The sequence below is a fragment of the Chenopodium quinoa genome, unplaced genomic scaffold (genome assembly GCF_001683475.1).
Source record: "Chenopodium quinoa cultivar QQ74 unplaced genomic scaffold, ASM168347v1, whole genome shotgun sequence".
NCBI lineage: Eukaryota > Viridiplantae > Streptophyta > Magnoliopsida > Caryophyllales > Amaranthaceae > Chenopodium > Chenopodium quinoa.
The window spans coordinates 171,201-183,260 of NW_018743363.1; the positions used below are offsets into that span (position 1 = coordinate 171,201).

Genomic DNA, 12,060 nt, shown 5'->3' on the forward strand with positions numbered 1-12,060 from the left:
GGACAAGCCTTATTTAGGTCCGTGAAGTCAACGCACATCCTCCAGGTACCATTGGGCTTCTGAACCATCACCACATTTGCCAGCCATTCTGGATATTGGCAAGGTTCAATGAATCCTGCCTCCAATAATTTTTTTGACTTCGGCTGCGATGTCTCGGTTCTTATTGGCGGAGTAATTCCGCTTCTTTTGCTTAACTGGTCGACACGTTGGGTCAACATTAAGCTTATGGGAGATGAGGTCTGAACTTATCCCGGGCATATCAGCTGCCGAGAAAGCAAACACATCTCTGTTATCCCGAAGGAGCTGAATAAGTTCACAACGGGTGTTAGGATCAAGGTCCATCCCGATTGTTACACATTTCTCAGCATCTCCTTCAGCCAACTCAACTGTTTCAGTCTGTTGGTCCCATGTCCATTGCCGATGGACTGAACTCTTCAGAATCTGGTCTGCTGCCAATGTCAGCAGGTGTCCCGTCTTTGTGTTCTTCGGCTGGCTCTCTGAGTCCTGCGGTTCAGCTGAAGAGTCAGCCTTTTCCCTTTCGGGCCCTTTTTCTCTGGGCACGGATCCTTGGGCCGAAGCACTTAGGCCTTTCGGCTTTTTTGTGCTTGGCTCCCTTTCTTTTCCTTTCCCCTCCTCATCCTTGTCATCGTCTGGGCGACTACTGGATGGTTTGAGGTAATTGCACCTTCGGGCGTCTTTTTGGTTGCCCTGTATCCTTTCGGGAAGCCGGCGTCTGAGACGTAAATCATCAGCTGATGATAAGTTGAGACGACCCCTTGGATCTCGTGAATTATGGGTCTCCCCAGAATCACGTTGTACACTGAAGGAGCGTCGATGACCAAAAATTCAATCATGACGTTCCGGGCTTGCCTCATCGCAACCGATGGTGATAGGAAGTGTCACCTTCCCATCTGGATAAGTTGAAGCCCATTGAACCCGGATACCGGATAGGGTACCGGCGTAAGGTGCTTGGGCTTCAGCTTAATTTGATTATAGGCCTTTCGGAACAGAATGTTTGCTCCACTGCCACCGTCAACAAGGACCTTACTGACGTCGTGGTTGGCCACCGTGGCGATGATCACCAACGGATCCTCATGAGGGAACGTGATCCCCCGGCAGTCGGCGGCTGTGAACGTCATGTTCGGCACCGGCGACTGGGGAGATTGAATGTCAGCGTTGTTCACCTGGTGAGTCAAAGCTCTAAGGTGGCGCTTGTGCTCCCTCCGCGAGTATATTCCTCCCGAGATAACATTGATCGGAGGGAATTTCCCCTCCGGCTTTTTACTGTTTTTCCGGGGGAAATCAAGGTCCTGCCGAGGGTCCTTTGCTGACCTCTCGGATTCTTTTTTCTCGCGGTGATCCGCGATGTATTTTTTCAAGTATCCCTTCCGGACCATGTCCTCTATCTGGTCCTTCAGTTGGATACACTCCTCAGTGTTGTGGCCCGAAGACTCGTGGAACTCACACCACTGATTTTTATTTTTTCGCTGATACCACTCTGGGAGTGGTCGCGGCTTTCGGTAACTCTGCTCTTCCTTCGTCACACTGTAAATTTTGGCGCGTGGAAGAGAGAGCGGAGTGTAGGACTCGTATCTGCCTGTGTATGAGGCTAATCTGTCCTTCTTTAGGTCGTTGGCCAAAGATGGCTCCGGAGCCTTTGATTTTTCCCTTTGCCTTATGGCCTTGGCCTTCAGACAAGGGTATTTGCCTCTGTTTCCCTCCCCCGGATTGAGGTTGGGTTTTTGCTTTATTCCATTCTTCGGCTCGGATGAACTTATCCGAAGCACTAAGAGCTTCCTCCAAGGTCTGCGGGGTATGCATGACCATGAAGTCTAGGAATTTCCTAGCTGAAAGGCCATTCTGCATTGCAAAAACAGCTAACCCCTGGTCCAGCTGGGAGACGCTTGATGACTCGTTACTGAAACGGGTCAGGTAGTCTCGGAGGCTTTCGGTTTCCCCCTGTTGCAGACTCATGAGCTCTGCGGTAGTCTTCTCTCGGCGGTTTGCCGTGGAAAACTTGCTCCTGAACTTGGAGGACAGATCATCCCAACCTGTTATGGAGCCTTGCCTTACTCCCTTGGAGATCCACGCTTGCGCGACCCCCTTGAGAGTGGTTGGGAAATATTTGCACCAAGTCGCCTCGGATCTGGGGCAAAGATGCATATGAGTCTCATACGAGGCCACGTGGTCCTTCGGATCCGTGGTCCCGTCATATGTGATATGCGACGGTATTTTAACCGTGGGTACGCGCTCTTCCAGTATCCATTGCTCGAATGGTGAACTAGCGGGTAGCATAACGGCCTTGCCCTTGTTCCTGGCCGAAGGGACCGCGCTCCGCCCTCTTAGAGAGGTAGGAGTGGTTTTCGTCCCTGGCTGGGAAGTCTGGGCCTCGGCTGCAGGGAACGAGAGGCGACTACGCACGCTCGGTTCCTGGCCGCCGAGTCGGTCAAGGACGCTTCTGCGAACAGTCTCAGGTTCTCGACGAGTAGATTCTGGCCGAGAAGCTGAGCTGCTGCTCTTATGCGCTTCTGGTCTTGAGGATGAGGATCCTTTAAATAATTGAGGGTTCTTTTTCCTCTGTTTTTCATTTTTCCAAGAATCCTCCTCCCACTCTTCCAGTTCCCGGAAGGAAGGAAGCTTCCCACCGTCATGGTCTAACTTCCTCCGCTGATGCCGGGTATGCGGAGGAGTTCGATCACGAGGCGGTGGCATATTCTGTGCCCTCATTGCCTCCATGAGTACTGCCAGCGCTCTTGCCACCTCTTCCGAACTGGGCCCCGTCAAAGGGTCCTCGGCCGAGTGTGGGTATGAGGCCGCGCAGCCGATGGTTGGCTTTGGGACACTGAATATGTCCTATGATCAGACTGACCCCTGCTAGACCGAGAGTGGTCCGGCCTATATTGAGAGTCATGCATTACGGGAGATAGGGAATCCTCCTTGTATGATCCTCCCCCCGAGCCGGCACCCTTGGGAGAGTTCCGGTCCGGCGAGGGCGATGGTGTAGGGGTTTTAGGCTTTTCGCCCGCTCCTTGACGGAGGCTTTTGCTCTTGCGGTTCTTAGCCATGGCTGCTAAGATAATTGCAAGATGATCTTGGTTAGGAATTTGGCTTAAAGATTTTTGAAAGTCTTCCCCACAGACGGCGCCAAATTGTTTCGGGTGAAAACAATGGGACCTTGCCGAAGGTCCGCTGAAATGGAGAAGACTGGATTCGGTCCAAGTTGTGTTGGGCCGAAGGTTTCCTGCACAGTAAACACACGTAAACTAGCCTCGGGGGTGTTGCCGAGGAAGGCCCCTCCGATGCTAAAGTCAGTACAATGTGTAAAAGGAAGACACTATGCAAGTGAGTTTGTAGCTTGAGGCTTTTGTGGAATATATCTCAATCAGAGTATGAATGAACGTGTATCAATATGATGGCTTTTATACCTCATCATACATGGTGAGGTTGGGCCTTAGCCCAATTGGCATGCTTTGTGGGCTGACCTTTGACTTTTGTGCAATTGGAGAGTTGAACCTTGACCTTGGGCTTTTAATTGGATCATTTAGTGCTTAGGCCCAATTTTGACTAAATTGGACCCAAACACATACTTTCTATGATAAACTAGAAACTATCCTCTTCTCCATATCCTTATTGAAGTAGTAAGAATGCCATGGCTCATCGATGCCATTTCAAGCAAGAGAAGTACAGATTTCCAAATCCTACATCTAACTTGATTATTCTTTCGAAGGCGAAAATAATGGTATGAACTTCCAATTCATAAAGCTAATTAATATTACTAATACATCAAAATTCCAAAATCCTCTTGCATGCAAAATTGAGCTTTTTATCAAGTTAAGGTAACACTAGTACCCAATTGCATTGCCATTTTTTACATTCAGATGTACAAGAAAATTAAAACAACAAAACCCAAATAAGAAAACCTGATACCTAACCAAGAAAGCTAACAATCAGTTCAAAAAGAGGAGAGAGAAAGTTGAGCGCAACCTCATGGTGGCAGTAGCGGCAAGCGTCTAGCAGAATCTTGTGATCCTTGTCTTCTTTTATGTACAAAATATTGTTGCTGTTACATAACAAACACAATTCAAAAATTAAACAATAACCCACAAATTTCCACTAGAATTCAAGCAAAAGTTTGCAAGAAATTTGTACAAATTGAGGTAAAATTGTTGTATTATTAGCAAATATAAACAATGTGGGTAGAAAAATGATGAATTTTGGTAGATAAAGATGGGATTTTGACGGAAGAAAATGAGAAAAATACTGACCATTTGCTGCAAAATTTCATGGTACTCATCTTGAAAATTGTGGTTGATTGGAAAATTTTGTAGCCCTAATTTTGTGTTTTCTCAGTCTCTCTTCACTACACTCACCAAGTCACTAGCAGCCTGAAGTGAGACAAGTGTGGCAAAAGTGGGGTTTTTAATTTCTATTCGAAATTTAGAACTCAAATTAATATTGTGTCTTGTGTCAAAATAAATAAAAATACGTAATAATGTTGCGTCAACTAAGCAAGTCCTACTAAATAGAGATGGGAAGCTAAAATATTAGAGTAGCTTGAGGCGTCTTTTATGTAATGTTGTAACTTAATCAAAGTATTGGGAGCGTCTTTTATGTAATGTTGTAACTTAATCAAAATATTGGGAGGGAAAGCTGGGCAGCAAAAATTTTGATCTTTTAGCTAGTAGGCCAATAGGGTTGAGTACTTGAGCGTGATAGTTTCCCTTGAGCGCCAAACCATCAATGATAAATTTCCTCAATAGTGGGCTAGCGGGCGGACAATGGCAATGTTGGGAGAAGAGAAGAAAGAGTGAGGATGACAACAATTCCCGGTGAAATTATAGAAGATTAAAAACCATTTTGGTTTTAGATGTAAAACACTAAGATAAAAAATGATACTCTATTAGAATTATAATCATTAATTGTGTGGTTGAAAGGTTAGATTTAATTTGAATTTTAAATCTACAATATACTGAAATATAATTTAACTATTCAATAATAATGTAAGGGTCCCGCCAAAAAAATTCTAAAAATGAGCACATCAATCGAACCTAATATTTTGCAAACACTATCATCCTCTAAAGTCGAGTTTTGCAAGAAACAAAGGACATCCAACATAGGAGAAAACCAGAATGCATGTCAATTAGGACACTTAAATGTTTTGGTTCTGAGTACTTCTCCGGCTGTAATCCAAATGCATGTCAATTAGGACACTTAATTGTTTGGTGGTGAGTACTTCTCCGGCTGTAATACAATGATTCACAACAAGTATATTAACAAAACATATTAAACATCTAGGCAAAACCAAGGCGCGAAACTATCACTACATGGCCATCATCTATGTTCATATATATGAGTATCCACAAAATGTTCTACGTACTCTAGCGTTGAACATAAACAACAGCAAACTTAGGGTGCAAAACAATAGCAGAAGCCAATGCTGCTACATCTAGAAAATCCCAGTAAGCATATTAGCAGCAGTAGCAATAGCTGCTCCTGTGATTGCAGACTGCACAACTTGCTCATGCGTTGTATCATCAGTCGTAAGTGCAAGAGTCATGCCTGTTATTGCTCCAGCTACAGCACTGTTTTTCTGTGTGACCATGAAAGCGAAACAGTTAAGATACGTATTACATTATCTACGGAGTAATAACTTAACATGATAACATCCCTCGCCCAACTCCTAGATAAGCTGAGTTGCACATATGTGCAGAAGAGCTACTTGTATTACAAATTTACAAGTACTAGTATATAATTATATTGTGCATTAAGAAGAGCTGCAAATGAAATACTTGGTACTACAATTATATTTCTGATAGGAAGAGCAAATAAGAGTCATGATTACCCAATCGTGATAACCACAAGCCTCATTCAGCCCATAAGTCAGACCAGAAAACACCCCTGCAGCCAACCCTGCACCGATGAAGCGTGTTTGTGAGCCACCAATGTTGTTACAATAAAATGGCTCTAGACCTCATTTACATAAAACCTCGAGTCTATAGAACAAAACCCATTATAGAATACGATATACTCCTAGACCCTAGTACATTCACACTACTGCAGTACTGCACAAACAAATTGGAAATAAATAAACTTACCCCACTGAAAAGACTCTTTGCCTGTACTTTTTACCTGAAAAACATTATAACAATAATGATTTAATCAATCACTTGCTGTAATAAGGTAACTAGTAACGGATATGTTTACACCTAGCACACACATTTCTTTAAGTCGATATATCAGCAAGAATTGTCCATTGATGATAAGGTTATTAGCAAGAAAAAGATCATGAACAAACAGTGTGCTTTGTTAACGAAATAATAACACCACAAGATTAAAGAAGCATTGAAACAATATTAAACAGAAGATTCGAGAGCAATTACCAAAGCCTCAATTGACTTTCTGTTGGTCTCCCCTGCACAAGACGATTAACAACAATGAGTTCGCTTATTACTAGCTATAGAAAGCTGCATTGCATCCGCCACTGTCCACAACTACTTACGATACAGAATATGATTACCTCTAAGATCCGGAATTTTTTTCTTGGCACCGTTACCATCTGTTGAATCAATTCCAACACCTGGTTCACAAGTATTTCGTTAAGTTCGAGTTGAACAAGAACCGAATATAGTCCAATTCATATGTTATATGGTGGCAATTCAAGAAGTTTCAGTATCATTACTAGGCCAATTCAATTCAGCTAAGCACTTAAAGCTTTCAACAAGAAAAAGTATGTGCATAGAAATATTACCCTCAACCACAGTAAAATAAGCTTCACGAGATACAGCCTGAAGAGCTCCAATCTATTACATATAAATTTATGATTAGCAGTTTCATCAAAAACAAAGAAACCAAGTTCATACTAATTCATAAGCTCTTAGAAAAAAGATGTAAATGCTCTTAGCAACAATAAGTAACATTAACAATTCAACCATTTGTACGTTACCAATACCAATATGTCTAAAATTAGTTGTCACGTAATGTCAACTTATCATAATATTAACAGTAATTTGTTGTTTGACATTTTATTGTAAAATTGACGTTTCAATGTTCGCTCTTAAAAGTAAAAAAGCAAAAACGACCCCAAGCAACTTTTTCATCATCACATAGCAAAGGTCATTTACTGAACAATATTTTTAAATGTTTGACCGGATGAAAAAGCCAAAAGCCAATAAAAGGTCATCTAAGGCCTACATAGCTCAACAACATACAAGCACGGGTAATGGGCAACACCCAAAAGGTCAAAATCATAATGTACACCTGAAAGAAGATACAATAAAATTAACATAGAAATCTACTACTAACAAAAGAACTTTCAATAAGCAAACAGAATAACAACATCGTTCGACAGCATAATCCACATCATGCTCTCGAAATATACAATCAATCTAACAATCAAATAAAACATACGTACGTACCCCAGCAGCTTTAATAAAGCTATGAGCAATGCGATTAAGAAGAGGATGCCCCAAATCAAAGTAACCTTCTTTCTCAAAGCTTCTCAACTCATCCATAACAGACCTTTTCCCCAAATTATCAATACTACTATTAGCTGGTCTAGTAGTTGCTGTTACTGTTACACTACTCATTTTCTACTTGTTATTTTCTTAAATGTAATTTTTCTTTCTTAAAATTATTTGTTACACCGAATTTTGAAGGAATTGGTTGATGACAAATTCACAAAACTTGTGTGTCGTGTCATGGTCTGCATGTTACGTGGACACGTGTAGGTTGATGAGAAATTGTAGATTCTGTAGTTTACTAGATTGTTATAATACGTGTCAAAACTTAGACAATTTCGTGCCACCTTTCCAATTACCCCGACAAATTTTGTATTTTTCTTTCATACAATATACTAATTTTGTATTTTTCTTTCATACAATATACTACCTTCGTTATATATTATTTGTAATGATTAGACATTTTTTCTCTATATACTGTATGTTAAATCGTTGCAAATAATGTGTAACCTAGGTAGTATAACGTTCTTGGAGATTAAAGAGTAGGGTTGATATGGTTGAATATGACTATGGAATCTGTTACTTGATTAGCCTTAAATAAACCGTTCTTATTGTAATTGAATATTTTGTAGCTATAAAATTATGAACTGACAAGTCCTCGCATATGAATATGATCTGAAATTAATTACTATTGTTATCGTTTATCTTATACTTATACATATTATACTTTTATGACATTATTGTAATCAAGCCACATCACATCATTATATTTAAAAATTTCATGCATTTCAACATAGTAAAACTCACTTTTTATATTTTATAGACATCTTTATAGTTGTCTTATGGTTTCAAATTATTTTATATAACCCCACAAATCACCCCATACATTTAGTATATTTTTTTTTTGAAAAAATGTCAAAAATTAACCCGATATATTATAGCCTTTAATTTAGGATAATTTTTCACTTTTTGGACTCGGTAAAAAGAATGTCAAGATGCTTCCTATGAATTCTAATTCACCTCGGAATTCCATTTGGGTGGATAAAATCGTCCGATATGCCTTTAAATTGTCAATTTACACGTTTACAACTTGCGCCAACTGCATTAACACAATACTACCACAAACATTTATGACAACATTTAATAATCAAACTATATGATTCTAAACGGCATTATATGACCCCGGGATGTATCCCCCAGCATCTTGAGACTTTTCGATACCGGGTCTCGAAGCCTCTGAAATTGCTCAAAAAATGTGAATATTACCGAAAAGCTTCCTATAGACCCTAATACCCTCTGAGAGTCCAATTCGGTGGGTGGAACTAAAGCTATCAAAAGTTGACCCGACCCGAAATACCGACTCAACCCTGATTATTAACGGAACCATCTAAACCCAAAAAAATGGTGACCCAAACCCGACCTGACCCGACCTGAAACCAAACCTAGACCCGAGTTGACCCGAGTATGTGAGACTCGAACCCGAACATGAACTGACCTAGAGATGACCCAACCCCAATGTAACCCGTAAATTATTGACCTGAATCGAACCCGACTTAAACAGAAATTGACTCAAACCCGTTTTAACCCGTCAAAATCCAAATTTTACCCGACTTGTTACTAACCTGACCTTAATTCAACACAACCCGAATTTATCCCAACCTACTACAAACCCGACCCGAAATCAACCGGACTTGAAATTAAACTAACCCAAATTCAACCCGAATTGTTATTGACCCGACCCAAATTTTACCAGACCTATTACTAACCCTACCAAAAAATTTAATCCGATCTGTTATTAACCTGACTCGAAATCAACACGACTTGTTATTGACCCGACCTAAATTCAACCCAAATTGTTCCTGACCCGATTTCAAATCACCTCAAATGCAATTTAGACAACCTTGTTATTGTTGATCAAAGCATTTTGTCTAGGGAGACCAAGTCGGTCCAGGCCAGGAAAAGAAAGGAGCATCACCTTAAATTTAAGAATTAAATATAGTATATATTTGTTGTATGGTCAAAGGAGATAATTATCTTCCTAAATTATAGGCTATAGTTCCCTAGTATATTGCCATATACATTATAGTCAAAGGAAATAATTAGCTTGATAAAATTGATAATTATCTATTTACAGTTAGTTGAACCCGAATATGACCTGACTTGGAAATGACCCATCCTAATTGTAACCTGCAAATTATTGACTTAAACATAACCCAACTAGGATCCGAGAATGACCCAACTAGGAAATGACCCAACCTGATTATAACCCGCAAATTATTGACTTGAAATGAACCCGACTTGAACTTGAGAATGACCCGACTTGAAAAAGACCCGAACTGATTAGAACCAGCAAATTATTGACTTGAACCGAACCCGACTCAAACCCGAGAATGACCCGACCTGATTCTAAACCGCAAATTACTGACTTGAACCGAACCCGTCTCGAACCCGAAAATTACCCTAAACCATTTTAACCCGTGAAAACCCGAATTAAACCCGACCTATTGTTCACCCGACCCGAATGTAACCCGACCAATTATTAACCCGACCTAAACCCGATAAGAAGTATGACCCGACTCAAGCATGACCCAACCCAAACAAGACCCGCATAGGTTATCCAATTAATGCGAAGTGACCTGACCCAAGTTGACCCGACCCACTCTTACCAACCTAAACCCAACCCATTTACCCGAATTGACAGCTCCACCCGAAAACTACAAAATTTCTCAAAAAACGTGGATATTAAACTTCAATTTTGGAATTTTTTTTACTTTTTAACCCAGGAATAACAATTTCCGAAATGTTTACCGTGGCCCCTAATACCCTTCAGAAGTCCAATCGATTGGGTGGAACCATCCAATTCGCCTTTAAACGACCAATTTACCATTTTATAACTTGCACCGATTTCATTAACTCAAGACTAATACGAACATTTATGACAACATATAATGATCATATATGGTTCCAAACAACATTATATGACCCCGAGAGGTATCCCCTAACTTCTCAATGATGTTCAACACCAGGCCTCGAAACAATCAAAATTTCTCAAAAACAAGGATATTTGCCTTTAATTTTGGAATTTTTTGACTTTTTTGGCCTGGATATAAAAATTGCAGAAATGTTTACCATGGTCCCTAATACCCTCTTGGAGTCCAATTGGGTGGGTGGAACAATCCAATTTGGGTAAAACGACCATTTACCGGTAAATACAATTTGCACCGATTGCATTAATTCAAACCTATTACGAACATTTATGACAACAAATAAATCATATATGGTTCCAAACGACATTATATGGCCCCGAGATGTATTCCCTAGAATTTCAAGACTTTTCGAGACCGGGCCACGAATACTCCAAAATTTCTCAAAAAGCGTGGATAAATAGCCTTCAATTTTTGAATTTTTTGACTTTTTTTCGGCCGCAAATAAAAATTTCCGAAATTTTTATGATGGTCCCTAATACCCTCCGGAAGTACAATTAGGTGGGTGGAACCATCCAATTCGTCTTTAAATGACCAATTTACCGGTTTACAACTTGCACCGATTTCATAACTCAAACCTACCACGAACATTTATGACAACAAATAATAATGATTACATATGGTTCCAAAGGACATTATATGACTCCGAGATGTATTCCCTTGAATTTCAAGGCTTTTGGACACAGGGCCCTTAAACCTCCAAAATTTCTCAAAAAGCGTGGATAATAATAGCCTTCAATTTTTGAATTTTTTTACTTTTTTTTGCCCGTAAATAAAAATTGCCGAAATATTTACCATGGTCTCTAATACCCTGCGGGAGTGCATTTGGGTGGGTGTAACTATCCAATTTGCCTTTAAACGGCCAATTTATTGGTTTACAACTTGCACCGATTTCATTAAATCAAGCCTACCATAAACATTTATGCCAACAAATAATGATCATATATGGTTCCAAACGGCATTATATGACCTCGGGATGAATCCCTTAAAATTTCAAGGCTTTTCGACACCGGGCCTCGAAACCTCCAAAACTTCTGAAAAAGCGTGGATATTAGACTTTAATTTTTGAATTTTTTGACTTTTTTTCGCCCAAAAATAAAAATTGCTGAAATGTTTACCATGGTCTCTAATACCCTGCGGGAGTCCAATTGGGTGGGTGGAACCATAAAATTTGGAGTTAAACGACCAATTTACCAGTTTATAACTTGCACCGATTTCATTAATTCAACCCTACCACGAACATTTATGACAACAAATAATGATCATATTTTGTTCCAAACGACATTATATGGCCTCGAAATGTATTCCCTAGAATTTCAAGACTTTTCGAAATCGGGTCCAAAAACTCAAAAAATTCTCAAAAAGCGTGGATAATAGCCTTCAATTTTTGAATTTTTTGACTTTTTTTCGCCCATAAATAAAAATTGCTGAAATGTTTACCATGGTCTCCAATACCCTCCAGGAGTGCAATTGGGTGGGTGTAACCATTCAATTTGCCTTTAAACGGCCAATTTACCGGTTTAGAACTTGCACCGATTTCATTAAATCAAGCCTACCATGAACATATATGCTAACACATAATGATCATATATGGTTCCAAACGGAATTATATGACCTCG

General features: G+C 40.1%; 2 protein-coding genes across 2 annotated transcripts in view; both read right to left on the reverse strand.

Moving 5' to 3' along the window:
- Positions 1-4,510, reverse strand: part of LOC110738057 (DNA-directed RNA polymerases II, IV and V subunit 9B-like) — a 19,006-nt gene extending 14,496 nt beyond the window's left edge. The window contains exons 1-2 of the mRNA XM_021918422.1: positions 4,266-4,510; positions 3,985-4,060 (exon numbers count right to left, since the gene is read on the reverse strand). Coding sequence (XP_021774114.1) covers positions 3,985-4,060; positions 4,266-4,294 — 105 coding nt within the window. The 5' untranslated portion in view covers positions 4,295-4,510. The remainder of the gene's footprint in view (positions 1-3,984; positions 4,061-4,265) is intronic.
- A 720-nt stretch (positions 4,511-5,230) lies between these two features.
- Positions 5,231-7,646, reverse strand: LOC110738038 (outer envelope pore protein 16-2, chloroplastic-like). Its single transcript, XM_021918403.1, has 7 exons — positions 7,416-7,646; positions 6,749-6,800; positions 6,518-6,577; positions 6,381-6,412; positions 6,096-6,129; positions 5,843-5,910; positions 5,231-5,590 (listed from the first exon to the last, which is right to left on the reverse strand). The coding sequence occupies exons 1-7, from the start codon at positions 7,584-7,586 to the stop codon at positions 5,447-5,449; spliced, it is 561 nt and encodes a 186-aa protein (XP_021774095.1). The 5' UTR covers positions 7,587-7,646; the 3' UTR covers positions 5,231-5,446.
- Positions 7,647-12,060: the final 4,414 nt, after the last annotated feature.